The sequence below is a fragment of the Meles meles genome, chromosome 21, assembly GCF_922984935.1.
Source record: "Meles meles chromosome 21, mMelMel3.1 paternal haplotype, whole genome shotgun sequence".
NCBI lineage: Eukaryota > Metazoa > Chordata > Mammalia > Carnivora > Mustelidae > Meles > Meles meles.
The window spans coordinates 29,474,591-29,502,589 of NC_060086.1; the positions used below are offsets into that span (position 1 = coordinate 29,474,591).

The window sequence follows — 27,999 nt, forward strand, 5'->3', positions numbered from 1 at the left end:
GATCTCTGTCTGTCAAATAAAATCTTAAAAAAAAAAACAACTATTCTATAATATTGAAATCTTGCTTCTGATTAGAGGTACCCAAACAAGGAAAGCCTAACCAAAAAAGACCAAACCTGAATTCAGCAACAGGCCTTGGAGAAAGGAAGCAGGGTCTGAGAAGTAAACAGGCACGTGGGAAGGCCAAGTGAACAGGTGGGCCTAACCAGCAAGCCAGATTCTGTCACATGTCCATGAGGACCCTGGACAGCTGCTGACCTGTGTGCCTGCTAGATGCCGTTGGCTCACAACGCAGAGCATTGGTGAGTCCAGCAAAGCAGATGAGAAAGGAGCCTTTAAAGTGGGCCAGGTATTCTGCTCTGTGCTTTACACAGCTCATCTAATTTAATCTACACAGCAAATCTTCGTGGGAAGCACATCTCTTACCAGCTAGGCACATGTAGCCACTGCCTCCCAAGGATCCCAACCCCTCCTTATTCAAGCATCACACTGGGTGCTGAGGTGAGGGGACTGCGCGGATGGCACCAGCTACAGACCTTAGAGAATCCTGGATTATCTGGGTGGGCCCTTAAAGGCAGAGAAATTTCTGAAAGACCCGTAGCAGAAGAGGAGGCAGAAGGGGTGAGATCAGAGAGATTTGAAGCATGAGGATACGAACTACCATTGGTGGCTTTCAAATGGAGGAAGGGGGCCAAAAGCCAGGAACCGCAGCCAACTTCTAGAAGCTGAGAACAACCTCTAGCCAACAGCAGGGAAACGGGACCTTAGTCCTACAACTGCATACAACTCAAATTTGCCAACACCCTAAGAAGTCAGTCAACGCCTTGATTTTGACCTTGTGAAACTTGGCCAGTGCCAACCCCCCAAACTGCTATAATAAATGAATGTTTTAAGCTGTTGAGTTTGTGGCTTTTTTTTTTCTTCTTAAGGCTGCAAGAGGAATTCCCATTTTGCAGATACACTCAAAGCTCAGAAAGCTTTGGGGGACTTGCTCATGGACCACAACTAATAAGTATAGAGCATAGTAAGTACAAAGCAGGGATCTGAGCTCCAGTCGTCCTACTCCAAAGCCTGTGCCCACACCCTCCCATGTCCCACTCCAGCTTCATAAATATTCCCATAGACCCAGTGTTGGCATCACATTAGGAATCCACATTCTGAAGAGACTAAGCGTTGCTTTTCTCAACTACTCAAGGTAGACAAAACCAACCTTCTAACCATCGATCTGTCCATCCATCATTCCACAAACCGTCACGGGAGCCAGACTCTGCTAACTGCTGAACCAACTTAATCGCTGCTGCCGTCGTCAGCCAAGTGAGAATTTAAAGTCTCTTTGTGGAGGAAGAAAGCCTGTCAAGGCGCAGCTTTAAGCACAGCTGGGCAAGGGGCTGAGTGGCATTAAGAGACCTCCACTGGAGGACCGGGTGAGCCTTGACCACGGCCCGGACCTGGTGACAGTCCCAGAAGTAGGAGAACTGACTGAAAATGACCATCAAGGAGTGGGGTCATGCTGTGCACTGCCCAAGCCTGTGGGCCACAGAAGGAAAGCAGCATGTTCCAGGCCCAGATTCACTAAGTGGCTGCCGACTGCCTGCTTGGGGTCCTTTGTCTGATCAGACAATGCAATTCTCTCCAACCGGGAACCTGGGCCGAGACCAGCATTCTGTGGGTTCCAGGCCAGCCTGCTGCCTGCCTTTTAAGCCGGCCCCCACCTGATGGCTAGGACAACAGGAGGGTACATTTTCCGCTTCTATCTACAGGACAAAACTAAAACAAATTCTATTTCAAATACAACTAAAAGAGTCTCCCTCTGAGAGAGGTCCTTTAACTACATTTCATTGAAGTAGGAGAGATTTTTTAAAAGACAAGGGAGACAATATCTAACAACTAGTTATTTCTCTATTCTGTATCTTCTCAGTAAGCATTTTACCCTAAAAACCCCAATCCACATGTTTCAAATGCACAGCCCATTAAAAGTGAAACCATTAGAGACAGATCTGAGGGATGAGAAGTCATGCAAGCAGACATGCAAAGACCCCCAGACCATGAACACATTATGAAAACTAAATCAGGGCCTTGAGCCCCCTCCTCTTCTTCTCCAGAGGTTTTAAATAAAAATGAGCTTTTCATTCTTTCCCTATGAGAATTGTCATTTCCAGGAAGCTCCATGGGTCTGGCATAATTCCCAGCTTCACCCCACCTAAACAAACAATTTCATCAAGCTCATGAGTAAACTGGCAAGCCCCTTCTTATAGATTTGGAGAAAATTTTGGAAGCAGGGTTGCTTCCAGCACTAAGAAATGACCCACTCCAGATAGGCATCAGCCCTCGGGGGTTTTCAACAGCATGAAGCTTTGCTCTCCACCAGGTAGAGAAATCTGACCCCTGCTTACCAGTTCCCAGACTTGATGATCCTGTCTGCACGGCCCCTGCCATGACCTGCTTGCCTATGCTGACTTTCACACCACACTTAAAATGAAGGATGGTATGTTCCGTTTTAGCTCGGTCCACCCATATTTTTCTAATAAATGTGCATATATGGAAGGACATTTTCACTGAATGTCCCTGGTATTTATGGGAGTTGAAATGTTCTTTGGAAGAATTCCAACTTTGCTGTTTTTATTTTTTATTTTTTTTTTTTTCAGAATCCTGTTTCAGAGTCATTAGTACAATCAATATCCCCTCCTCCAAGAGAAAGAGACATAAATGTTAAATACAATCCCAGCACTGTCCCCCCACCAACTGCAAAAATACATTCCAAGATCCCCAGTAAACCCCTGAAACCACAGACAATTCTGAACCTTATATGGTACTGTTTTTTCCTATATACATACCTCTGATAGTTTATAGATTAGGCCCAGTAAGAAATTAACAAAAGGGAATTACGTACTATAATCAAAGTTACGTTAATGTGGTTTCTCAAAATACTGTACTGTACTCATTCTTAGAATAAACTGCTCCATGAGATAAGGTGAATGACACGGGCACTGTGACGTCATGTTAGGCTGCTCTTGACCTGCTTAGACGTCAGGAAGGGGGGAGAATCCGCTTCTGGACTGTAGTTGGCCTCGGTAACTGAAACTGCATGGCAGCGGGGTAGGGGGAGACTGTGTCCCAGTAGTGGGACACAATTACTATATACAGTTCTCAGCTTGACTTTTATGGTGAGCTTGTGGGGGTTGTTCTAGGTCATGGTCATTTAGGCTGTAGGTGGCCACCTCTGATTAAACCTAGCCTGCAGCAGGGTGAAGAACTGTATTTTCAAGCCATGTGCCAAATTTTTCTTGGGTTTACCTGTTCAACACAGCACCGCTCTACCCTGGGCTAGGAATTGGTGCCAGAACCATGGTTTTAAAAATCAGGAAAAGGTGCCTAAGAAAAACTTTTCAGGGCAGAGGAGCTGAAGGTAAAGGACCCCACTTCTTCTCTGGGTTGGAAGGGCTCGCCCCTGAAAACTACCAATACTCAGAGAAACACACACACACACACACACACACACAAAGCTGGATCTTGAGCCCTAAGAGTTTGCTCATGTTTGAAAAAGGCCCTTTAGTTGGGGGAGAATTGCCTCTTCTGATAGTTACTGGTTTGATAAACCAGTTTCCCCAGAGAAACTGGGGTTCTGATTCTGCCCTTCCCCCTGACAGCCAAATGCCCTCCATGTGTTAATTTCCCCGGAGTTCTGCAGCCCTGCATCCAGAAAGGTCCCTAGGTTGGTAGGACATGCCAACACACACTCCCCTCAGTGCGCTATGACGCACATGGGACCTATTACTAACCATAAGGCTGGCCCTGAACTTGGCAGGGGCCACTGGAGAATGGAGTCTAGAAAAAATACAACTCTCTCCAGCACCTTCTTGACTATCCTAGGGATAACGGGAATCCAGAACACACATGTACGTCATACATTTGTATGCCCACAGCTGTACAATATTCTTGTGGTTTTCTGCTGGGGAAGGGATAAGGACAGTGGTGACATTTCATATAGCCCCAGAAACGAGTATGAATTAAACTTAAAATCCAGTGTGATCTTATTTTGTCTTCAAAGGGTTTCATGGAGGGGGATATAAGAGCAAAAACCTAAGAAGAGCCTTGGGAAGGGGAAGGCTGGGAAGCTACTGGGAAATAGGCAGTCCAAAATCTGCCTCAGGTTGGGGAAAGGGAACTGAGGAGCAGGACAGCAGGAGAGAACAGAGCCTGCCGGGGTGAAATCTGGACTGAGCTATCAGGTTGTCTCTTGCCAAGTGGGAATTAAAAAAATCAAAATGCTCAGAGCTTCAAGCAGACAGCCTGGACGTAGTGAAGACCAAGACCCAGGGGAGCACATGGAGGCAGAAACAAATTTAGGCATCAGGTGACCCACAGAAAGAATGCAGAGAAAGAAGTCAGGCACCAGCTTTGACTCCTAAGGCACTGCCAGCCTCCACCCCCTTCCCACAGGCCCCAAGTCCACAACAGCAATCAGCCTGATCCCACTTCCAGAGATGAGCCTAGGTCTCAACAACTAACTGTCTTGGCCAAGCCTGAGACCAGGTCTCTGGGATCCACCTGTCACCCACGTTTGTGCTGCAGCAGCAAAAAAAGGGAAGCGGCGGTTGGCAGCAGCAGGGAAGAGAACCAGGTAGGTATGCAGACTGCACTACGTGGAAATGAAAATTAACTATCTAACTACATGGAGAATATGGAAAAACTGCTCTGAAAACATAAAAGATGCAACATCTGACATATCCGTGTAATTCGTGGTTAAGAACACGCTTTCTAGAAGACTGCCTCAGCCACACTTCACAGCTACCACTCTAGGACGGTGTAAAGGGACAGCCGTTCCCACCTCACTGGTCTGTCGGGAGAATTAAGTGAAATGATAAATGCAGAGTCCTCAACTCTACACTCACCTAACAAAGGCTGGAGAAACAACCTCCACTGTGGTGGGACAGGAACCATATGCCACTTCTCACAAGGTAAGCGGAAAGGCCTTGGTTGAGGAGGGCAATGCAGTGGTTCCAAGTTCAGCCTGGGGGACCGGGGTGGCTACCCTGTTCTATCACCAGAGGAAACCCAGGGCTGTGGAGAAGCCTCTCTGAGCCTCAGTTTCCTTTTCTGTCCAGTAACAATAGACACAGTACTTGCACCTCAGACTGGTCGTGGGCATGAAAAAGACACCGAAGCGTGCAAAGCACAGGCCATTTATTCAGTGTGTACTGATGAAGCCCCTGCTGTATGCCAGCCTCTGCTCAAGGTGGGGGGATGCCAGGGTGAGGGAACATGGGCCCCAGAGACAGGGAGGTCCCCGAGACTCATGTTGCAAGATCCCAACCCCCTATGGGGCTTACATTCTGCTGGGAGAGGCAAGAAACGGAACTACACAGAGCACTTCAGAGAGTGACCACAGAGTACAGGGAAAGCCCTGGATGGAGCACTCAGTGATCAGTCCGCACAGAGACACGACGCGCACATGAACCAGTTTCCTTTTCAGAATGGACCTATGTCCAACACCCCCTGGAAACGCATGCGATCAGAGCGAGCGGCAGTAGGGGCAGGCCGAGGGCACCTACCTCATCTTTGGCCAAGGTTTTCAGATGCTCCAGGATCTGAGCCATCACCGTCTCACACAGCTTGTTGTTTTCCGCCAGAAACTTGGAGTCTCCCCCATATAGGCTGTCGTTGGAGTCAACTGATGGAACAGATCAGAGCAGTGAGCAAAATACGGTCTAGCCATACAGAGGAAAATCATGCAATCATAAAAAGGAATTCAGTGGGGTGCCTGGATGGCTCTGTTGGTTAAGTAATTGACTGCCTTTGGCTTGGGTTGTGTTCCCAGGGTCCTAGGATCGGGCCCCACTACCGGCTCCTTGCTCAGTGGGGAGCCTGCTTCTCCCTCTCCATCTGCCTGCTACTCTGCCTGCTTGTGCTCTCTCTCTCTCAAATAAATAAATAAAAATTCTTAAAAAAAAAAAAATGAAATTCTGATATGTGTTAAAAACGTGAATGAATCTTGAAAGCTTTATGTAGGTGAAATATGCCAGGCACAAAAGGACAAATACTGCATGATTCCTTTTCTGCAGGGCCCTAGAAGAGGCAGATTTGTAGAAGGAGACAGACTGGGGTCACCGCAGGCTGGGGGAAGGGGGAGGGAGTGGGAAGTTACTGTCTGTTGGGTACAGTTTGTTGGGATGCTGAAAAAAATTTTGGAAATGGGTAGTTGTGATGGTTGCCCAACACTGTGAATATACTTGAAGCTGAATGAACTTTTTAAAAATAGTTAAAATGGTAAACTTTATTTTATTACTATGTGTATGTTACAAATCTTTTAAAAATGTAAAAAAAAAAAAAAGCCTTAGTACAAAAAGTCTGTACCTTTGACTTGGGGAAAGAACTCTAAGGTATTTATTTTAAGAAAGTAATCCAACAGGAATGCCTGGTGGGTGGCTTGGTAAAGTGTCGGACTCTTGGTTTTGGCTCAGATTGTGATCTGAGGGTTGTGAGATCGAGCCCTGCATCAGGGCTCTGTGCTCAGCAGGGAGTCGGCTTGAGGATTTCTCTCCCTTTGCCCCTCCCCTCACATGCACATGCACGGTCTCTCTCAAGTCTTTAAAAAACCAAAATCAGAAAAATAAATGCTCTGTTATAGTATTAAGTACTTAAGAGAATAATAAAAGTATATGATCTATAGTTATTAATTCCCACATATACACAATACTGTTGTCATAACATTCTATTAATGATTACAAGATACTATTAATTTTTAAAAAGTGATGTAAGTATCCACAGTAGAGCCCAGACACGTGTACATCTCTATTCCCTACTTTACAGCTGCTTAAGAACCAATTCTTTTTTTAATTAAAAAAATTAAATTTCATGATTTCCTGTCATCAGTCCTGAACCTTCTAGAGAACGGGACGGGTCTAAGCACACAGCAGTTAACTAATTGATAAGGTAATTTCAGATACACCTTCTGTACATTTCTAGTTGCTATTTCAAGAACAGCAACTATTCTTGCTTTTTATTTTGGAAACTGGCAAGGCTGCCGGAAGGTCGGAAAGCAGTACACTGAACACGTAGCTGCGCGCTCCACGACACACGTACAGACACACAGACCCGCGGTGGAGTCTCTGGCGAAGCGGCTGTAAGCAGACCGCAGACACGTTGCCTACGTTGCCAGCAGTCTCCTTGCTCCCGGTGTCTCTGTCCAAAGGCGACCTCTAACCCAATTCTGAACCGCCCGTGCACGGAACTGTGTCTCAACATTCAGAGGATGACAGCTGTTCTTTCAGAAGAACGTAAAAGACTGTCATTCTGGTGAAGCACGGGGCTCGGCCGCTCAGCACCACCTGAGTCTGCAGCGCGCAGAGCTGCAGCGGTGAAGGCATTTCTCACGTCCACCGCTGACGACCTGACGACCGGGCTAGGTCCTGGCCTGAATTCTCAGGCTGACTCCGGGTTGGAATCTACTGTTTCTGATGAGCTCAGCACTGGAGAAGAGGGAAGGAAGGTCTAAGACCGGCGGTGGCGGACACACCCCAGGACTTCCTCCCCAGAGGGGCCGAGGTGTGTTCAGGGCAGGCTGCTCACTTCCTCACGCACACGTGCACGCACAGGCTTGTGCACACACACACTGCACCTCCTGCATGAGGGCCTGCTCTGCACCAGGTTCCAGGCTAGAGCTGGGGACCCAGTGCAGGGCAAGGCTGATTAGGCCCCCACGTCACAGAGCTCACAGACCACGAGGACAGGCACACTGGCAAAGAGGCACTCATACCGAGTGTCAGAAGGGGGCGGTACAAGGGGTTATGGGACCCTAAAATCTAGGCCTGGGATGGAATTCAGGAATTAGCAAGATCAGGCTAAGCTCTACAGGTTAAAATCACTAGACGAAATGGATAAGGGAAATGGTGCAGATGAGTTTTCCATGCTAACACTTGGTGGTGATGGAGGAAAGAAAGGGGAAACTTGAGAGTTTGAATCTCGGAAGGTGGTCAGACCAGTGCGTACAGTGGCCCCAAGAGACCAGGTGCAGCTCTTACGAGGGAGATAAATGACATCCCTGGCAAGTGGCCACTAAGAATAGCCCAGAGTCCCTGCATCTCTCTGGCCCTGGGATCATGACCCTCAGTGTCTCAAGGGCCTGGCAGGTGGTGTGGAGCAGCCAAGGGGCTACAGTGGATTCACGGGGGCATCCCGTGATCCAACCAGATCGACGCGTAAATGCCAAAAAGTTGTGACCCTAGTTCTTCAGAAGTTCTAACCTGTGTCAACACTAAGAGGCTGCCTAGAATAAGAAAGGGATGGGGGGGGGGTGCACCTGGGTGGCTCAGTGGGTTAAGCCTCTGCCTTTGGCTCAGGTCATGATCTCAGGGTCCTAGGATGGAGCCCCGCATCGGGCTCTCTGCTCAGCAGAGCCTCCTTCCTCCCCCCTCTCTGCCTACTTGTGATCTCTGTCTGTCAAATAAATAAATAAAAAAAATCTTAAAAAAAAAAAAAAAAAAAGGAAAGGGATGGGGAAGCAAAGGCTCTTTCGGGCCCCCTGGGCCTCTCTCCTACTAAGACAACTGTCAGGTCACAATTACACAGAGTAAACACAGCTGGGCCAAGAAAAAAAGGGAAAAAAACCCGCCCGTCCTTCCGTTTTCTTCTCTACAAGCTAGAAACCTAAAAGCTCGGCTCCTATCAAACCTAGCCACGCTCCCTTCGCCAGCACTCTCGCCCCCAGGCTGGCTGTATGGTTAAGAGGGTTAAATGGATCTGCTCCAGAAGAAGAGGGAGGAGAAGGCAGGAGACAGGAGAGGGCTTGCTTGCCCCTCTAACTGAGGTTTGCAGACACACTTCCACATCCGTGCCTGGTCCTCAGAAGTCGCTCTACAGTTGCAAGTCCTCAATGTGCGCTTGGCAAAAAAGAGGAAATAAAAATGCCAACAAATAAAGGAAAAGGTGCTAAATCTCATTAGCCATCAAAGACATGCAAATTACACTCATCAGGAGAGCCAAAATGAAAAAGACTGACTGCACAGAGGGAACCAAGGGGACCCTCACTCGTGCCTGGTGCGGGTGTCATTTGGTACAACCATTTCAGAAGACTGTGAGACGCTATCTGCCAGAGCTGAACACAAGTCCCAAGAACAGCAGCTCCCCCTGTAGGCACAGAACCAGCAGAAACGTAACATGTCCAAGAACATTCACGGCCAGAACCAGAACCCATGGACACATGCAAATGCTCATCAGGGAATGGATGAATTCTGGGACGCTCACATGATGGAATGTGATACAGCAATGCAAAAGCAGCTACACATGACAGAGACAAAGCTCACAGAACAGTGAGAAGAAGCCAGACCCCAAGGAATGCATATGCTCAACCATTTCATTTACGTAAGTACGAGGCGAGAAGTCGGGAGAGTGGTGAACCACGAGAGACAGCTCACCGGAAGGCGGCACGCTCTGGGTGGGCGTTACTGGGGTGTGTTTGCCGTGTGGTAAGCCACTGAGCTTATCACAGTGATGGCACTGTGGATGTTTGTTCTACACAAAATTCTCAGAACATGTTACATACACGTATGTATGTAACATATTCTAATTCAATTAAACATTGTTATTTTTTAATCCAGGAGGCAGCATGAGGCATGCCCCACAGTTCTGGTTGTTAAGTTCCACTTCTGTCACTAACTGGCCACAGGACCTTGAGTAAACTCAGCAGGGTCTCTCTGAGTCTCCCCTTATTGGAATGGAAAGTGGGGAACCAGATGCCTGTCTTACACTCTGCGATGCTGCGAGCGTAGAAGGCGGCTCTGCGGAGTCTGGTGCGGTCCCCGGCATGCAGCAGGAGCTCAAGTCGTGGGAGCTGTCATCCCCCACGTTGACCAGCCTCCCTCGGTTACATCTTAACTATTAGCCCCCCAGTCCCAGCTAGAGGAAGCCTCTGAAATTTCCAAGTGTAGAGAGACAGTTGCTTAAACCCCCAAGTATGTCATTACTGGGCAAAGCACTTTTAACAACAGGACCATTTTTCTGGGAAACCAATCACTGGAACTAAGGATCTGATAAGCAGGTAGATGCTTGGGCTCTGCAGGCAGAGTCTGGAACCGGGACTGTCCTGTGTGTCCAGGATATGAGAAGCCTGCTTCTCATTCCTTCAAATTCTGCTTCAAATTCCTGGCAGCAACTTAAAAATGGCTGTAACATGTGGGGGAGCAAGGGCACCTCCTTCCTTCTGGGCATCTGAACTAGGGGTTCACAGAGTCTCAGCATCACTTGGGGAACTGAGTGAAGTCCCACCTGAGGCTGAGGTCAGGGCCAGGCCAGCGAGGAAGCTCAGGCATGTGTGTATTTAACCACGTTTCAAGGTTATTTCTAGTGGACCAGAGAGAGCACAGATCCAAAAGAGTGCTTCTCTGAACTTGACTGGCTGTCGAAATGATTCTGGATGTTTGTTCTACACAAAATTCTCAGGCCTCTTCTTGGGGATCCTAATTGAGAAGGGGTGGGATGGGGCTCAGGAACCTGCTCGGGGAATTCTTTTTTTTTTTTTTAAAGATTTTATTTATTTGACAGAGATCACAAGTAGGCAGAGAGGCAGGCAGAGAGAGAGGAAGGGAAGCAGGATCCCCGCTGAGCAGAGAGCCCAATGAGGGGCTCGATCCCAGGACCTTGAGATCATGACCTGAGCTGAAGACAGAGGCTTTAACCCACTGAGCAGGCGCCCCTGCTCAGGGAATTCTTATTTCGGCACATGTAGGAAGGCCCCAGACTAGAAGTTCCTGGTGGGTAAAAAACCCAGCTGATTAAGTAAAAGAAAACCAAACAGGGGCGCCTGGGTGGCTCAGTGGGTTAGGCCGCTGCCTTCGGCTCAGGTCATGATCTCCGGGTCCTGGGATCGAGTCCCGCGTCGGGCTCTCTGCTTGGCGGGGAGCCTGCTTCCCTCTCTCTCTCTCTCTCTGCCTGCCTCTCTACTTGTGATCTCTCTCTGTCAAATAAAAAAAAAAAAAGAAAACCAAACAAAACAAACTTCACTGGACTTTCGTGAACGTCAAGCTCGGGGCAGTCTGCGAGGAGGGCACCCCGCTACCTTTGTCTATGTGGTAGAGGTAGGTCTCCTGGCTCATGGCGGAGAGGAGGTGCAGGACGCAGGTGTAGATGCGGATTTTATCGTCACTGCTGTCCTCCCAGGTGTAGTCCTGGATCACGTTGAGAAGCTCTCGAACAAGAAACAGGACCCCATGTTCGGGATGATCCTAGTGGAAAAGCCAAAAAAGGATAAATACTCCTAGGATATGAATCAGGAGGGGAGAAAACCCCCAAAACCATGAAGACCGAAGCCCAGGTCCCTCCCGTCCGCAGCTGTGGGGGAATTACAGTGGCAGCCACTTCGCAGAGGCGAGCCGCTCGCGGGCCTGGCTCACGAACACCGAGAAAACGCACAGACTGCTCGGAACGCCACAGATCAGCGCGGTCTGCGGAGACGAGCCCTGAGAGCCTCCCTGGGTGCGAGGAAGGAGGAGGCAAAGTTACCTGTCAGCTTAATGGCCTGTTTCCAAAATTACAGTCTTGTTCTCCCATGTGTGTAGCAGCACAAAGGCCTGCTCCTCCGACTACAAAAGCAAGATTGCGGGTCTCGCAGCAGATGAACAGTGGAAGCCACCTACTCTGGGTTAAGTTCCCCACCCCCCAAATGATCACTGTCACCACCAAAGGCACCGGCTTTAAATACAGCATTGCTCTTTAGGGCGTTCAGTGACATTAACAGCTAAATCGCGGACGCTCTCTTGGGAGAGGAAAAACCCAAGAGACACTCAAGAGTGGAGAGAATGGTGTTTCTCAGATGCTGAAATGAACCGAAAGAGGGTCGCGGATGCCACAAAGCTGGCAGGTCGCTTCCCTTCTGACAGGCTACCTACGATTCTGGGTTTCTCCTCCTGAACACAACCTCCAGAGCTCCATGGCCAGAGGTGAGGGCCCAGGCCCTGCCGCCATCGCCACACTGACCTGGTAGCCACACATTATGGCTCCTGGGACCAGTGGGACCTCCCCCGCAAGTCCTGCCAAGCCACTGCCAAACCATGGCTCAGTGAGCGTGAGGGGATAAACACCCCAAACTTGTTCCACTCCTGCCTTCCAGTCTGCAGTCGGTCCCTGCCATTGGCTGAACGGGTTGGAGAGCGGAAGGAAGCAAGCCCAGGGGACCTGGTCCCCAGGGTCCCGTCTCCCACACGGATCCGGACAGAAGTGCAGGGGATGCTTCGGCAGCTCGTGCGCCAAGGTCTGGACTCCCGGCCCTGCTGTTCCTTCCGACTGAAATCCACCTGCAAGGCCAGGCCCGACCCGCTCCTCCGCGAGATCCCATCTCACCTGCAGGCGACGGAGCCCTCCCCCAGGCTCCGTCACAAATCATCGTTACGTTCCTAACAGCAGTTTTGAAGGGACTTCTTTATGCCTTCCAGGAACGGCCTGATTGGTTTCCGTCTCTCTCCCTTTCATCCCAGCCTATAACCCCCGGGAGGACCGGTACTTTCATGGGTCGGAGCTGCCAGCTCACAGCCAGGGCTGCCCGAACAGCGCCGAATGCATTTCGGCTGGAGCACCCTCTCCGCGCCAGGCGCTTACGTGGCGACAGAGACGAATAACGATCGCGAACTTTCACGGTCACTATGTTAGCTTTTCTCCATTCCAGAAGGACACTATGAGGACCAGCCCCTGATTTCACAGAGGGCAGGTGAGCCACGGAGAGCTTAACCGGCCCCGTGTCACACTGCTGGTCCACTGAGGAACCAGGGTCCGAGCTCTGCAGTCTGGCTCCTGGGCATCAACTCCGCACCGGGAATGTTCACACTGACCCTCTCGGACCCGACGGAGCCGGCCCGCTGGGGGAAGCCACACGCGTGGCATGGAATCCGGCATGGAGTATGAGAAACGCTGGAGCCAAGATGGGTGGGAAATCACCACCCCCGAATCCCACGGCGGTAGATACAGCAGCAACACTTCCAACAGTGACAAGGACAGTGGCGGGGTTTGAGAGACTGGATACAGCTGTTAACATCTACAGGAACTGCTGCTTGGATATCCCCAAGAGAGGACACACCATGCCCTGAAGTCTGAAGGCCCCAGGCTAGAGTGATGGAGACCTACCGTGCCGGGGTCTGCCTTTCACTTACAGTCGCTCTCAGCTGGCAGCTCACTACCGCCTTTCTTTGCTAACAGCTGTTTCTAACTGGGCTATTTTCTCCTGCTATGTGGATGTTCAAAAATATTTTTTATTTAAGGATCTGCCTTGGAAAGAAACAATAATCTGAACGTCGCAGTAAGCATTTCGACACGGCTGTCGTAACTGTAGTGGGAGCCCATTCAGCACACCTTCCCTGGACAGGGAAGGGGTCGCCGAGACATAAAGGTTTGTAGTAAGCCGTTTCCGTGAGCTTTTCGCTCGTAACGGAGGACGAGGGATGACTTCCAGCCTTCTGCACCAGGAAAAATTTTCCCTTAAGATACCGTGCTTCAGTGATTGTAACATTTTTTTTTAATTGTACTTTGATGCTTCAGTGCCAACCACTGAAGCAAGGCAAACACAGGGTAAAAAAAAAAAAAAAAGGGGGCGCCTGGGTGGCTCAGTTAAGCGGCGCGCTCTTGATTTCAGCTCAGGTCATGATCTCGGGGTCCTGGGATGGAGCCCTGTGTCCGGCCCTGCACTTGGCAGGAAGTCTGATTCAGGATTCTCTCTTCCTCTGCCCTCCCCCACCCCCTAAAATAAATAAATCTTTAAAAAAAAAAAATTAGAAGAACAAAAGGTCCTGGATTCAGCTGAAAGTGAGCAGGGGAAGGCCTCCCCCCACCGGGGGAGCCCCTGCCTAGGCTGTCTCCCTGACAGAGCAAACCCACACTAATGAGGCAGCTCCCAAGGGACACCTGGGAGGGACTCAACCCTCTCTCAGCTGGACAGACGGGGGACCTGGGACCTCCACTTTGCAATATCCTTTTGGGTTCCTGGTTCTGGTCTGCAGGAATCCCTCCATTAAATGTGATGGGGCGCCTGGGTGGTTCAGTGGGTTTAGCCTCCGCCTCCGGCTTGGGTCCTGATCTCAGGGTCTTGGGATCCAGCCCTGCATCCGGCTCTCTGCACAGCAGGGAGCCTGCTTCCTTCTCTCTCTGCCTGCCTCTCTGCCTACTTGTGATCTCTGGCAAATAAATAAATAAAGTCTTTAAAAAAAAACTGTCATTCCTTGGCAGAGGAAGGCGTACCCTAGAAATGACTAATTTTCCAGGAGTGCTAAGGTGAGAGGCGGCAAAGATGCACTGAGCACAGACATCCCGGCTTTGACTTTGGTCTTGGCCGATGACTAGCTGGTGACCCTGGGTAAGTCACTTGCCCTCTCTGTGCCAGGGTCTGCTTCTGTGAAATGAGGATAGTAACAGGCTTGTTTGGAGTTATTTTTGTGCTGGCTGGCTCCCTGTCAGGGGTATGTAAATGTTGATGATAAACAGTAAAGCCCTTTAGAAAAGGAGTCAGAATGTGGGAGGGGATGGGGCGTTGCGCTGGGAGGAAGAGCAGGACAGGAAAGGCGGGTGGGGATGAAGCGGGAGGGCAGGGGACAGATGAGCATGGGGTCAGGAGGCTGTCAGGAACCAGCTGTCTGTGGAGCTACAGGACTCCGGCAGGAGCCAACCCTGTCACGTGTCACGAGCTCGCACCCCTGGTGTGCCCTCAGCACCGCTATACACACGAGTCACCGAGGCTCTCTTCTGGTCCCTCCAATGCAGGGTGCCTTCGCACTCGAAGCCCTTCACCCATGCTGCCCCCTTTGCCCAGAATGCCCTCTCCTGTCCCCCGCGGCCCTTCATGACCAGTCTTCCTGTGGCTCTCAACTCTAGCGACACTTTCTTGGGACACTTCCCTGACCCACTTCCCTTCCAACCTGGGCTCTCAGAAGTTCCTGTGTTTCTTTGTGGGACTTTATACTATTGTAGTTCCAAGTGTTTATTTGCTTAGCGTCTGTCTTCCTGAGTGGAGGACGCACTTCTCTGGTTCACTCCTGAATTCCCAGATCAGCAAGTCTTTACGGAACAGACGGGACAAACGCAGCTCAGCACGGGGACACCATGTCATGCTTACAGCGAGACCGCTTCACAACAAGGAGGAGTAGAAAAAGACAGTCCCCTGCTGTGTCCCAGCTGATCCGTGCCAGGACACGGATGCTAGTAACCTGTTCAATGAAGTCCACGGGTCCTACCAAATGTAAGAGAAACGCATCAGCTCAGTTACACAGACAACTCTCTCTGCAGCCCAGCAAGAGGCTGACCGCGGCAAACACCAAAGCAGAATGCTTCCGAACGCTCCCAAACTGGCACTGTTGGCCGGAGAGAGGGCTGGCCTGGGGAAATGTTTAGTTCTGCATTGACAAGTACCCAATAAAGGGGGCCAGGTAGTTTATTTAGTCTATTTAGTCTAAAGTGATTTCAATTTTTTTTTTTTTCTAAACAAACAAAATGAATCAAGGCCTTTAAAAAGGCTCATACACGGTTGGTAGGGATGTCGACTGATGCAGCCACTGTGGAACACAGTATGGAGGTTCCTCAGAAAATGAAAAATAGAGCTGCCCTCGGATCCAGCAATGCCACCTCTGGGTATTTATCCAGAGAGATGAAATCGGATCTCAAAGAGACACCAGCATTCTCATGCTCGCTGCAGCACTGTTCCTAGTAGCCAAGATGTGGAAAGAACATAAATGCCCATCAATGGATGGATGAAGAAAATGTGATATGCACATCAAGACAGTATGGTACCGGCACAAAAATAGACACACAGATCAATGGGACAGAATAGAGAGCCCAGAAATAGACCCTCAACTCTATGGTCAACTAATCTTTGACAAAGCAGGAAAGAATGTCCCATGGAAAAAAGACAGTCTCTTCAACAAATGGTGTTGGGAAAATTGGACAGCCACACGCAGAAAAATGAAACTGGACCATTTCCTTGCACCATACACAAAAATAGACTCAAAATGGATACCGTATCATACACTTAAATATGTGCTCAGAGGGTAGGTGGATCTCAGTTTAAATGTCTTTACAGCAATAAAATTAAATGCAAAAAATTAAACACTAAAAGCTACGACATGAAAGGATATGCTGTGAACCGGGTCTAACTGGGATACAGGGGTTGTCTCCACGCTAAACTGCCTCACAACACACGTGCCTCAGGGGCAGCCCATCCTCGGGCCCGGGAGCCCACGCAGCACTCAGCCTCAGCCTTTCAGCCTGAACATCGGGCACCTCCAAGCCCGCCCCACAGTTAGCTGTGTCCCAGGGGAGGGATGGACAGTTGCTAAGGCTCCACCTCGAGCAGATCAGGTGCACTGTAAATGTTTCACGCTCAGAGGGTGCAGGACAGGCTCGGCAGCAGCACAGACCTGGGTTCAAATCCCAACTCTGCTGCTCACCAGCTGTGCGGCCTCAGGTAAGCTGCACGGGCTCCCCAGCACTGGGGTGCCCTAGTGGGAAAGGCACAGTGAGTCCCCCATTGCAGGAATTGCACTGGGTCAGCAGGCACACTGGAGCTAGTCTTCATCTCATTATCTTTACTAAACCCCAGCAAAAGCCTGCCCACTGATGCCGGGAACGAGAAAATCCACTGAGACCCAGGGTACATTCCCGCAAATGCCTCAGGGGCCAGGGAGGCAACAGAAATGGGTTCAGTGGGTCCAGAGGTACCCATGGGAACTGCAGGGAGGACACATGCCTCCCGCCCTGCCCCCCAAAATGGGGAGGCTGCTCCCAATCTGAGACAAAGTGGCCAGGTCGGAGAATGTGGGCCCCCCCCATCGCAGGATCTGATTTTTCAAGAGGAGCCGAAAATCTGGGGTTTTCTTTGATCTACCAATTTTTAAATGTGGGTAATTCATTCCAAATGTTTTCCATCATTATGTGGCCAAAAAAGCCTGTCTGCGGGCTGGCTTCCACCCACTGGTCATCAGTGCGCGACCCCAGGGACAAAGCTTCTGGGTCCCAAAGCGCTTTCAGATCAGTTGTTTCATTCAAGCTCCCAGCAGCCCTGCCAGGTGGGCATTCCGATGACATTTCAGACAGGTGACGAGTGAGGCTCTGATAAGTCAGACAACTTTCCCAGAGCCACTCGGGGCTGCTGAGTCACTGGGTCAGACTGCCCTCAAGTTTCTGACTCCAAGCACAGGCTTTTGTCCAGGCTCCAGCGATTTTTACCATGAAGAAAACGCCACGTGCAGACGGAAAATGCAGCGCAGTTAACCAGCGAACGGTGACATCCATCAGCTCCTTAGAAACTCGGACCGTTGTCGGTCCCCTCACTTGACAACCGGACTACCCAAAAAAGAGAACATGATTCCACAAAGGACTAAGAAAGTGATCTGGAAACAGTGGAGTCAAGCATCGAGCTCTGACTCCTGACCATGCCATCCTCTCTCTGGAGCACTTGGGACCTCAGCTGGGACACTTGGAAACGGAGCCATCTTTTTGTCTCCTCAGCTCCTCTGAGAAACCATTCGAACGCCGGACAGTTCACCCCCTCAAAATGCACACAGCAGTGATGGTGACTATATTCACAGAGGTGTGCAACTGACACCAGGATCAACATCAGAACATTTGCGTCACCCCAAAAAGGCACCCTGTACTCCTGAGAGCAGAGTTACTTCCTGTCAAAGTGGTCCTAGGGCCGTCCAGCCCTGACTTACTCAGGGGCTTTCAAAAATGCTGACTCAGGCTGTGAAGTGTGAAAACCTGGCCATTCACAGGCCTGTACCCCTGGGGCTAATAATACATTATATGTTAATAAAAAAAAATTGTATTTTAAAAAATGCTGTCTCAGGGGCCAATCCCGACCTCTTGAGTGAGCCTCTCTGGAATGGGGTTCCCAAGAATCTCTATTTTAACAAGGGTTCCTGATTCCTACATACATGTGGCTCTACCAGGAGCCAATCTGTTTCGTGCCTGGCCCTGTCGCAGTCTGGTGAAGGCCATCGGCTCCTCAGAATACGGTTTTTTAATGCAGAAAATAAAATACGTAAGACTAAAAAGGAAACCAATTATGCTAAAATATACTTGTCAAAATATTCTTTCAATGTATTTGTCATATCGTGTTCCATTACTTCTTGGTAAAGACATTTAATTAGCCATCTTCTGAAATGGGCCACACCTGAAATGGGATATGACCACGTGGCTGATTCCTCTGGTGACAAAGTCCCAGCTATGCCACTACTACTGTGGCTCGCTGCCTCCATAACTCGCAGCGGAGCAAACGGCTAAGTTTTTTCCACTATTTGTAAAAATGAGGACTTTTTTCTTCTCATCGAAACGCATGGTTGCCCGTGCCAGAGACCCCGAGTAAGAACCCCTACCGGAGTGCGGGTCCTGGCGTTGCGTCTGGAGAGGGGCCTTGACTCCTGCCAGCCCAGGACTCACTGCTCGCCAGTATGCCCCATGAGAAACCCCAGCACGCTTCCAACAACGTCCCCTTGGACCTCGGCGACCTTGTTTTTGTTTCTAGTACTTGCCGTCAAAAGAGCGTCACCATCACCCTTTACAGGGCTGAGTGTGTGCCCGCTGTTGTCATCACGTAGGCAGACTTACTCCCTTAATCCTCCCAACAACCCGGAGATGGAGACACTATCACTATTCCCATTTCCTAGATGAGAAGACCGCAGCCCCGTCATGTGACACAATCAGCCGAGCGTGGAAGGTGGGGGAGCCGAGATTCTACCCTCGGCATCTCGGTCCCCAGACCTGAGCCCTAAACCAGGAAGTGGCACCCCCAGACCGCCTGGAGAACCACAACTGATACACCCAGGACACAAAATGAACAGAAAATGCACCGAGTAATTCAGGGGCACCTGGCTGGCTTGGTCAACAGAGCATGTGGGATCTTGGGATTGTGAGCCCTGTTTGGGGGGAAGAGACAGAAAACTGATCAAAGAAGGACATCACCTACAGCTCTTCTGGCGAAACGTACCGGAACTATTAATAACGTAGAAAAGAAATTGCAGAGGAATTCCAGAAGGAATGATTCCGACGGTCGCATCTTCCCATCGATGTTGATCATCTTTGGAACTTCTGGAATGAGGCTTATGGCGGCTTTGAAAAAGGCATCAGCTGCAAAACAGAAGAGAAGTCCGTGTATGAGAACTCGGAAAAATTCAGGTTCTGTTTTTTTCTTCTCCGGGCCTGCAGGCCCGTCCTGAGAGTTCCGTGGAAGTCAGGCCACGCTGAGGGCCGCATGCAGCAGGCAGGTCCTACAAGAGGGTTTCTGCAACCTTAACTGACTTGTCGGTCGAACATTCAGCTGAGAGGGCACTGCTCTCCCCTCCCACGTCCCCGTCTCTCCTTCCTTCCCTCACTGAGCAGCTCAGCTCAAAGAACCACAAACGGGCTTTAGTAACGAAGTGAAATAAGCAAGTGGCAAATTTTTACAGAAGCCAAGAAGTCACAGCTGCGGGGACTGAGGCCTCAATCTGGACTGGTTCCCAGAACCCTCCTGTGCCCCGCGCGCGGAAGTAGTCACGGGGCCAGTTCCCAGACGGGAAGCGAGGTGTGGAAGGACAAGGGCCCGGATCTACATCAGTGTCCTGGATACACTGAGGTTCCCATCCTGGAGGCAGAGCGGGGCGCCGATTCCGGTCTGTGTCTACGCTAGCACGCCCTGGATTTGTTAAAGAAATAACCAAAACATCTCAAGGAATCCACACATGCACACACATGCACATACGTGCACACACGCGCAAGCAGCTTTAGAGATTTCTGACAAGGTGAATCATTCCAGAGAATCATTTGGGAGACGAAGATATTTTATTTATTTTTTTTAAAGATTTTATTTATTTATTTGACAGACAGAGATCACAAGCAGGCAGAGAGGCAGGCAGAGAGAGAAGGGGAAGCAGGCTCCCTGTTGAGCAGAGCCCCCGATGTGGGGCTCCATCCCTGGATCCTAGGATCATGACCTGAGCCAAAGGCAGAGGCTTTAACACTGAGCCACCCAGGCGCCCCAGGGAGATGAAGATATTTTAAAAAATATTTAGTATACCATAAAACAAGAAGACCTCAAAGGATGAGAGAAAGCAAGGCGAGGAGGGAGGAAGAGGAAGGGGGGATGGAAAGAGGAGGAGCCGGGAGGGAGGCAGGAACGGGAGGGCAGAGAGAGGAACGACTGGATGGGGAGAGGAGGAAGGACTGGTGGGGGGGGCTGAGGGAGGCAGAAAGAGTTCTTTCTAGAACTGCCAAAGCAGTCACCATGAGAAAAAGCCTCAAGGACAAAACAGACTGAACACCGACCTGACAAGAGAAATCTTAAACTACCCAACAGGATCAAACGTTTGCACGGTCCAAATAAATACACTTCTACGGCGAAACGACTTCCAGCGATGCGGAGAGGACACGGCGCTGGCACAGAGCATCCTGAACTCCCGCCGGAACCCCACCCAGCACCCCAGAGCGGCACATGCGGCAACAGACGCCTCCCTCCTGGCACCAAGACCCGTGCTTAATGAGAAGAGTCTGCGTCTGTTCGTGCCTGGCCCTGTCTATAGCCGGGGGCGGGGGGGGGGGGGTCACCTTCTCTTCCTTCTTCAAAGCAAAAAAAAAAAGACAATAACAAAATCCCTATTAAGCAAAGGCAGCTCTCTCAGAGCTTTCCAGAAACTTCCTTCCCAAGCTGTCTCTCCCAAATGGAACTCACACCCCTACCACATTCACCAAGCGGTGAACAGGCACCGTGAGCGCAGAGAAGAGGGGGGAGAGTCGAGGTCGGTGTGCGATGGCCGTGATTACAGTACTTAACACCTACTTTCTCAGAGCCTGTTGTGTCCTTTGGTCTGTGGGGTGGGAGGGGGCAGGACACAAAGCAGTCAACATAGATCTTGCTGGACAGAAAGAGATTAGATAAAGGACCTCTGGGAAAAGACACCTGACACTGACTCCGGCAGACAGACGCAGAGGCTGCAGGGTCTCCTGTCTCAGGCTACGGACAGGAGTAAAAGGCAGCATGCGAGGGAACCATGGAGACTCCTAGGCCCTGTCGTAAAGTAGTCTGTATTCTTAGTCGTCAGCCATCCTATGGGGACGGGGCAATGATTTCCATGTCCACATCCCACGTGAGGAAACAGGCTCAGAAAGTGAGTGGCCAGGTTCAAGTAGCCCAGGGATGGTCAAGTCCATTGTCCATGCTAAGCAATACAATCAAATCGGCACTAAAAAAAAAAAAAAATATATATATATATATATATACATAAATATACGTATATATATGTATATATATACATAAATATACGTATATATGTGTATATATATGCATGCAAATCATTGATCTAATAGGAGATTTATAGCTAGAAAACATGAAGACATTCTCCAGCAACAGCAGAAGAGGTAACCTGATTAACGATGGGCAAAGGACCCGAACAGACGTTTCTTCAAAGAAAACAGTCAAGTAAGTCAACAAGCAGGTGAACGGATGCCCAACGTCAATGATTATTAGAAACATGCGAATCAAAACCACAGTGAGATTTCATCCCTGGGAGACAACATCAGGACGGGCACCGTGGAAACTCAGGGACCAACAAGCGCTGGCGAAGATGTGGAGAAACTGGAACGCTGGTGCCCTCCTGGTGGGAGCGTGAAACGGTGCAGCCGCTGTAGGAAATGGTTTGGCGGCCCCTTAGGAAGTGGAACACAGACTTAGCACCTGACCCCGCAGTTCCACGTCCAAGGGGTACCTTCCAAAGAAACAAAAGCAGGGATTCAAACAGGCATGCGTACGACAGTGTTCACGGAAGCACTAGTCACAAGAGCCAAGTGGCGGCAACAACCCTAATGTCCACCAGTGGATAGACAGAGAAGCAAGCAACGGAACAGCATTCAGCCTGAAAAGGAAGGAAATTCTAACATGGGCTCCAACATGCATGCACCTGAAAACATCATGCTGGATGAAATAGGTCAGACAAGGGGACACACACATAGGATTGCGCTTTCACGAGGCAGAGTCGAATTCGTAGAGCAGAAAGCAGAACGGGGAGAGGGAAAAATTCACTGTTTCATGGATGTGCTTTTCATTCCATTTGGGATGATGAAAACGTTCTGGAAATGGACAGGGGTGAGGGCTGCCCAGCATTGTCAATGTACCTAAAGTCAGTGAACTGCATGTTGAAAACTGCTTACTGGGATACACTTCAGGACACTGAGATGTAACCGCACTACACGAAAAAGAAACAGAGCTGAATCCACCACAGACGCTACCCTCTTTAAGCTCAGGCAGGCCTGGACCCCACCGGGTCCGGCTGTCTTCCCTCTGCGGGAAAAGCTCTCTGTCCCCATGGCTCTATAGGAATTGCTTTCTGGTGAAAACATTAAGTCCATAATGAACGAGGTGAAGAGCCTCTCTCAGTGGAAACGAAAATTCTGCTCAGAACAACTTGAAAGGCCGTTTATTTATTTTATTTATGTGTTTGTTACCAAGTGGCCCCGAGAAAAGTGCTTATTATTATGCCTCATTAAAGGGAGAGCAGCTTTGTGCCCGGCGCTCTGTTCCTCACAAATGCCCCCACTCAGTTCCCACTGCAAAGGAGAGGGCTAAAATAAAGTTATTTAGGGGCTGGGGCAGGCAATGTTCCAGACTGTTCCAAAGCAGATTTTTGTTTCTATCCTCAGAAGACTTACTCCACATATAAAATCTTATCTAGGAGACTTCTCAATTCTGACTTAGTAATTAGGGCCCAAATCCTACTGTATATGAAAACAGTTTTTCCTCCTGGAGTTCAGAATAACCTCATCAATACTGTAGAACACTTTTGTGGCTATTAAAAGTCCCGAAAGACAATCCAAGATAAAATGGGCTAGATATACTTTTTTTTTTTTTAAGATTTATCTATTTATTTTAGAGAGAGAGTACACGTGAGCGGGGGGAGGGGCAGCGGGGGGTTGCAGAAGGAAGGAAAGAGAAAGGGAGGGAAAGAGAGAGAGCAAGAGAGAGCGTGCACGCACATCCAGCAGACCCCCCGCTAAGCGCAGAGCCAGACACAGGGCTTGATCTCAGGACCTAAGCCAAAATCAGGAGTCAGATGCTTAACTGACTGACCCACCCAGGCGCCCCTAGTTTTGTTTTCAAGGCCTACACAAAAAGGAGAAATCAGATTCCCATCCACAAAGACTATTATTCATTCCCGTTTCACTGGGGAAAGGAAAAAGCAGGTATATGGACCAGCTTCTCTACACGGTATCTTTTTCTACCCGAATCTTCTGAGGTTTCATGAACAACCAGGCTTCTTTTCCACAATCCACTTACAAAAAAAAAGAAAAGAAAAGAAAAAGATGCCACTGAGACCTGGCTGGCCCCACCCGAACACTGGTTCTGTTGGAGACCCTTCTTGGGGTGCTGACCCCTCTGGGGAACGGCGTTCTGCTGTTTGCTGCGCAGGGATCGATGTGTCCTCCAACGCCGTGGGCTACTGGCTGAGGGCAGATCCAGCCACCACCCCTGCTCACAGGAAGAGGGACTGCACTCCTCTCAGAGCCAGTTTCCCAAAACTCCTTTGTTACAAGAATCATCAGACGCCTTGCAAAAATACAGGTTCCCAGGCTCACTATCGCCAATGGAATGGTTTCACAGTACAGTCAATTTGCAGGACGCGGCAGCTCCTCCCACTGTGCGTGGCTGCTACCTACACGCACCTACGGCTCTGGTAGGACGAACCTCGAAACTGGGATGCGAAGCGAAAGAGGTCGATCATAAAAAGACCTGTGTTGTAAGACTGCGTTTTTATGAAATAGTAAGCAGAGGCAAATCCAGAAACACAAAGTAGACTGGAACCTGCCTGGACTTGGAAGAGGGGGAACATGGAGTGACTACTTAAGGGATCTAGGGTTTCCTTTTGGGGTGGTGAAAATTAATTAGAAAATTAATTAGAAAATTAATCTGGAATTAGTGGCAACTGCTGCACAACTCTGGGAATGCCCTAAAGTCAGATGAATTGTACACTTAGTAGAAGGATGGATTTTATAATACATGAATCAATCAGTTCTCACTAAGCGGTCATTTATACGAATTTATATGAATCCCCAGGTGCCACCTTACAAGTATTAAACTACACCATCCAAGATAGAAATTTGGAAATCAGGGGGCACCTGGGTGGCTCATTGGGTTAAAGCCTCTGCCTTTGTCTCAGGTCACGATCCCAGGGTCCTGGAATGGAGCCCCGCATCAGGCCCTCTGCTCTGCAGGGAGCCTGCTTCCTCCCCGCCCCTCTCTGCCTGCCTCTCTGCCTACTGTGATCTCTGTATGTCAAATAAATAAATAAAAATCTTAAAAAAAAAAAAAAAAGAAGGGAGGAAACAGATTACTGGTGACTTTTATTTTGAGGCTTTTTACATTAAGTTGTACCTTCCTCTGTGGCAATTTTTTCAAATGAGCACGAGGTAACATTTTTTTTAAATAAAAATTAAGAAATAAAAAAAATGTCCAGGTCATCTGTTTTTCAATGATTAACAGGATAGTACCCCAGTCACCCTCCGTTTGAGAGGACATAAACTCAGACGAACTGTCACGTCTGAGAGTAAGGTCATCCTTGTATCCCTGGTGTTATCAGTGCAAAATTGGACTCAGTACATGAATCGTAAAAGACAGTCAAGAAGCGATAACCCACCTTCAGAGGCGGTGTTTGGTTTTTTCAAGAACCCATTAGTTCAGGGCTAACGGAAATCTTTACTATTCTTCGGAGTCATAAACTCCCAGGGTTAAACAAGAGCTCAGAAACAATTTGCTGCACTCCCAAGAGACCTCAGAGAAATCACATGCCTTCCTGGACAACAGAGACGGAGAGCTCCAAGGCCAGGGAATTCTAGGAAAGGCATCATCATCATGTCTTAGGACAAGATGTCACAAGGGGGTGAACGATTCCCTCCCATCCCTTGAATCTACTGGATTAAATCGAGATTCTGGCTCTACTCTCGCGAGTTCTACCAGCCCTACTGCTGCAACGTGGGACATGGCCCACGACACCTCAAACTCTGTATTTTGGAGTTAATGCTAATGTCACCCCTAAATTCGTCTGCTGAAATCCTACCTGCTCCTCAAAATGGTATTAGAAGATAGGGACTTCGTAGTGATGAGATCATGGGGGTGGAGCCCTCATGAATGGGATTAGTGCCCTCATAAGACAAGCCCCAGAGAACATTCTCACCCCTTCCACACCCAAGCACACAGTGAGAAGATGGCGGTCTATGAACCAACAAGTCCTCACCAGACACTGAATCTGCTCTGGCTTCATCTTGGAATTCTAGCCTCCTCAACTGTGAGCAACACACGTCCATCACTGAAGCCATGTGGTCTACGGGGTTTCCATTATGGTGGGCTGAACCCAGTCTGTCATCAGGATGCACCATCACCGGGGAGGTGGGGGGGAATGCCTTCCGCCTTCCGGTAAAGCCTTGGGGTCCAAATGGCCGAGTTACTATCCACAGAGATTTAATGCTGTTTCTTACTAAACTGTGTTTCTGAAACGGACTGTTATTAGAGCAGCTAAGCTGGAGGATTTAAGGGGCCGTTATTTTTCTAATATATACACAGGGTAAGATTTTTAAAAATATGAGTGCCTAGAAACAAGTACATATTTCATCACGAGTGCTTCCTGGTTACCAGTGACAGCTGACTCTCACCTTGGTCCTGCCCTCTGGTTTACGCAGAATGCCCCTTCAGTTCACTGAGTATCTACACATTGTGAAAAATCCACTGTGGTCACAGAAATGACTTCTCAGTTCCCATGAGCCGTCCACGTACCTGACTCCTGTCTTTGGGGTAATGCACGGTCAACACACTTTTCTCAAATCCCCATGGTGGCTCAGGGGAGACTGTGAAGGTGTCTCTGTGGAGATTAGGTCCGGATTTCCCTGAGCAGAAAGGGGGAAGTCTCTCTCTCATCTTAATCCTGGTTCTCTGTTTTCTACATAAGCTTATCGGATGTACAGTCTCTAATAATTGGCCTCCAGCAACCATAGGCACCCAGGGCCAGAAATCACACTTTGTATTGTGGTTGACAGGAGCTAACGTAACCTCGGGGAAGCCTAGGGGTAGAAAGAGCACGGGAAGTCCCATGGGGCCGCTTATGAGCTGGACCCTCCTGGGCCAGTCCTGTGACACTCGAGCCTTAGCCTCATCCTCTGTAAAACGAACATAAACCACCTAGCAAGTGCCACGTGCTGAGTGGGACTAGACGGCTTTGCCAGGGGTTCGGGTCTCTCGTCAGGCCCCAAACTATCCTCCTAACTTCATCTCCTATTCGTTCCTTCCAGATGAGCTGTGCTTCCAGCCACCAAGCCTCTGCTCCCACGGCTGCCTCAGCCTTCTGCCTCCTTTCAGCGTATAAACATTCCTCCTGTCCAGGCTCTACAATGCCACCTTTTATGAAGAATTTTCTTTTCTTTTTTTTTTGCTCTTCCAAGCCAAGTGTCCTCTCTCTCTCTCCTCTAAAATTCTCTTGCACGTTTTAGGAACATCTTGCACGACGTCTATCAGGAGCTGCTTTGTCTACGTGTAAACCAACGTGCCCTCCCCTACGAGCATGCCGTCTCTTTAAGTGCCTTCCTGTTCCGGCACAAGGCTGGGCACGGTGGCTTGTGCATTAAAAAATGGCCAAGAAATGCTGGCAGGAAGAGGCAAATCGGAGACATTTACTAATATAAAGAGCTGAGTGCACTTACGGGGAGAGTCTCTCCTGCCCCTTGGCTGTGGGCTCTGTCCCTCCCAGGCCATAATACTCCCTAAGGGAGATGGACCATACATGTTGGGACCACGCATGTGGGTGACAAGCTTCATGCCCCCTGCCCACCCGTGAACTCTGCTTTGTCTCTGATCACCAGAGAAGCCTCAAGGTCTGAGAAAACAGTCACACTGGATGTATCCTTCAGAGGACGGTCTGCCAACGGAACTGGTAAATACAACCTTGAGCACGGACGCCAGAGACTTGGTAAGTGGACGGAGGCCATTTTTCTTCATCACAAGCCACTTGTTACTCTCCAGGAGGAGGATAAAATATTCTTTCCTCCTCCACACTACTGCCCAGCCTCTTCCGCTGGCAGTGATGGTCCGTGGTGGCCGGTGGCGGTCACCACACTCGGCAGGCCATGGCCTCCCCTCTCTTCTCTGCTGCTTCAAGGTCCTCAAGGATTGAACCAGCAAAACAGCTTCTTTCAACAGGTCTATGCACGTTGGCCTTTGTTCGAACCTCACCTGCTTTCTTTTATCTAAAGCTATGAAAATAAAGTATTTATTTTTACTTTTCTTAAAGATGTTACCCATTTGAGAGAGAGACAGCGAGAGAGAGAACATAATCCAGAGGAGAGGGAGAGGGAGAAGCAGGCTTCCTACCGACATGGGGCTTGACCTAAGCCATGATCATGACCTAAGCCGAAGGCAGACGCTTAACCGACTGAGCCACCCAGGTGCCCCAAGTACTTAAAACCTACTATGGGACTTGCTTTCGAACAGGAGGGTTCCTTAGGAATTATGTCCATAAAATGAGAGCCTTCATACCATTTTATATATATGTATGGATATTATTAAGAATTATCAACCATTATTATCATGTGATTACCACTCATTCATTCAACATTTCCTGAGCACCCACATGGTAGGCATCGTGCCAGGGTCGCAATGTCGGACAAGACAGATAAGATTTCGTGGAGCAGATAGTCTTGCAGTGGAGGAAAGCAGATGATCACTCACATATTTACTTGTTAAGTAACAACGGGGGTTAAATCTAGTGAGGACGAAGTGCCAGGTGTCAGGATAACACATCTTATAAAACAACCCGACTTAACTCAGTGTGTTTGGGGGTTGAGAGGCCAAGGATGGTGTCCTCTAAAAAGGGGCTTGTGAGCTAAGTTCTGAAGGATGAAATTGCAAAAAACAAATAAAAGAAAGGAAAATTCAAAAGGAGGTGAGAGATAATTCTGGAAAGCACTATTATTAATGAAAAGAATAAAACTACTCTGCTTGAATTGTGTTCTCTCTCATTC

The 27,999-nt window shown here is 49.2% G+C and overlaps 2 protein-coding genes across 4 annotated transcripts in view; one reads left to right on the plus strand and one right to left on the minus strand.

Annotated features, from left to right (window-relative positions):
• The window catches only part of KNOP1 (lysine rich nucleolar protein 1), a 35,800-nt gene extending 34,521 nt beyond the window's left edge, over positions 1-1,279 (plus strand). The window contains exon 8 of the transcript XR_006816747.1: positions 76-1,279. The gene's annotated coding sequence lies outside the window, so the exon portion shown is untranslated. The remainder of the gene's footprint in view (positions 1-75) is intronic.
• The window catches only part of VPS35L (VPS35 endosomal protein sorting factor like), a 120,739-nt gene that overhangs the window by 1,683 nt on the left and 91,057 nt on the right, over positions 1-27,999 (minus strand). For all 3 annotated transcript variants that reach the window (XM_045994207.1, XM_045994208.1, XM_045994209.1), the window contains 3 exons: positions 18,956-19,095; positions 11,054-11,219; positions 5,553-5,671 (listed from right to left, as the gene is read on the minus strand). In XM_045994207.1, coding sequence (XP_045850163.1) covers positions 5,553-5,671; positions 11,054-11,219; positions 18,956-19,095 — 425 coding nt within the window. The remainder of the gene's footprint in view (positions 1-5,552; positions 5,672-11,053; positions 11,220-18,955; positions 19,096-27,999) is intronic.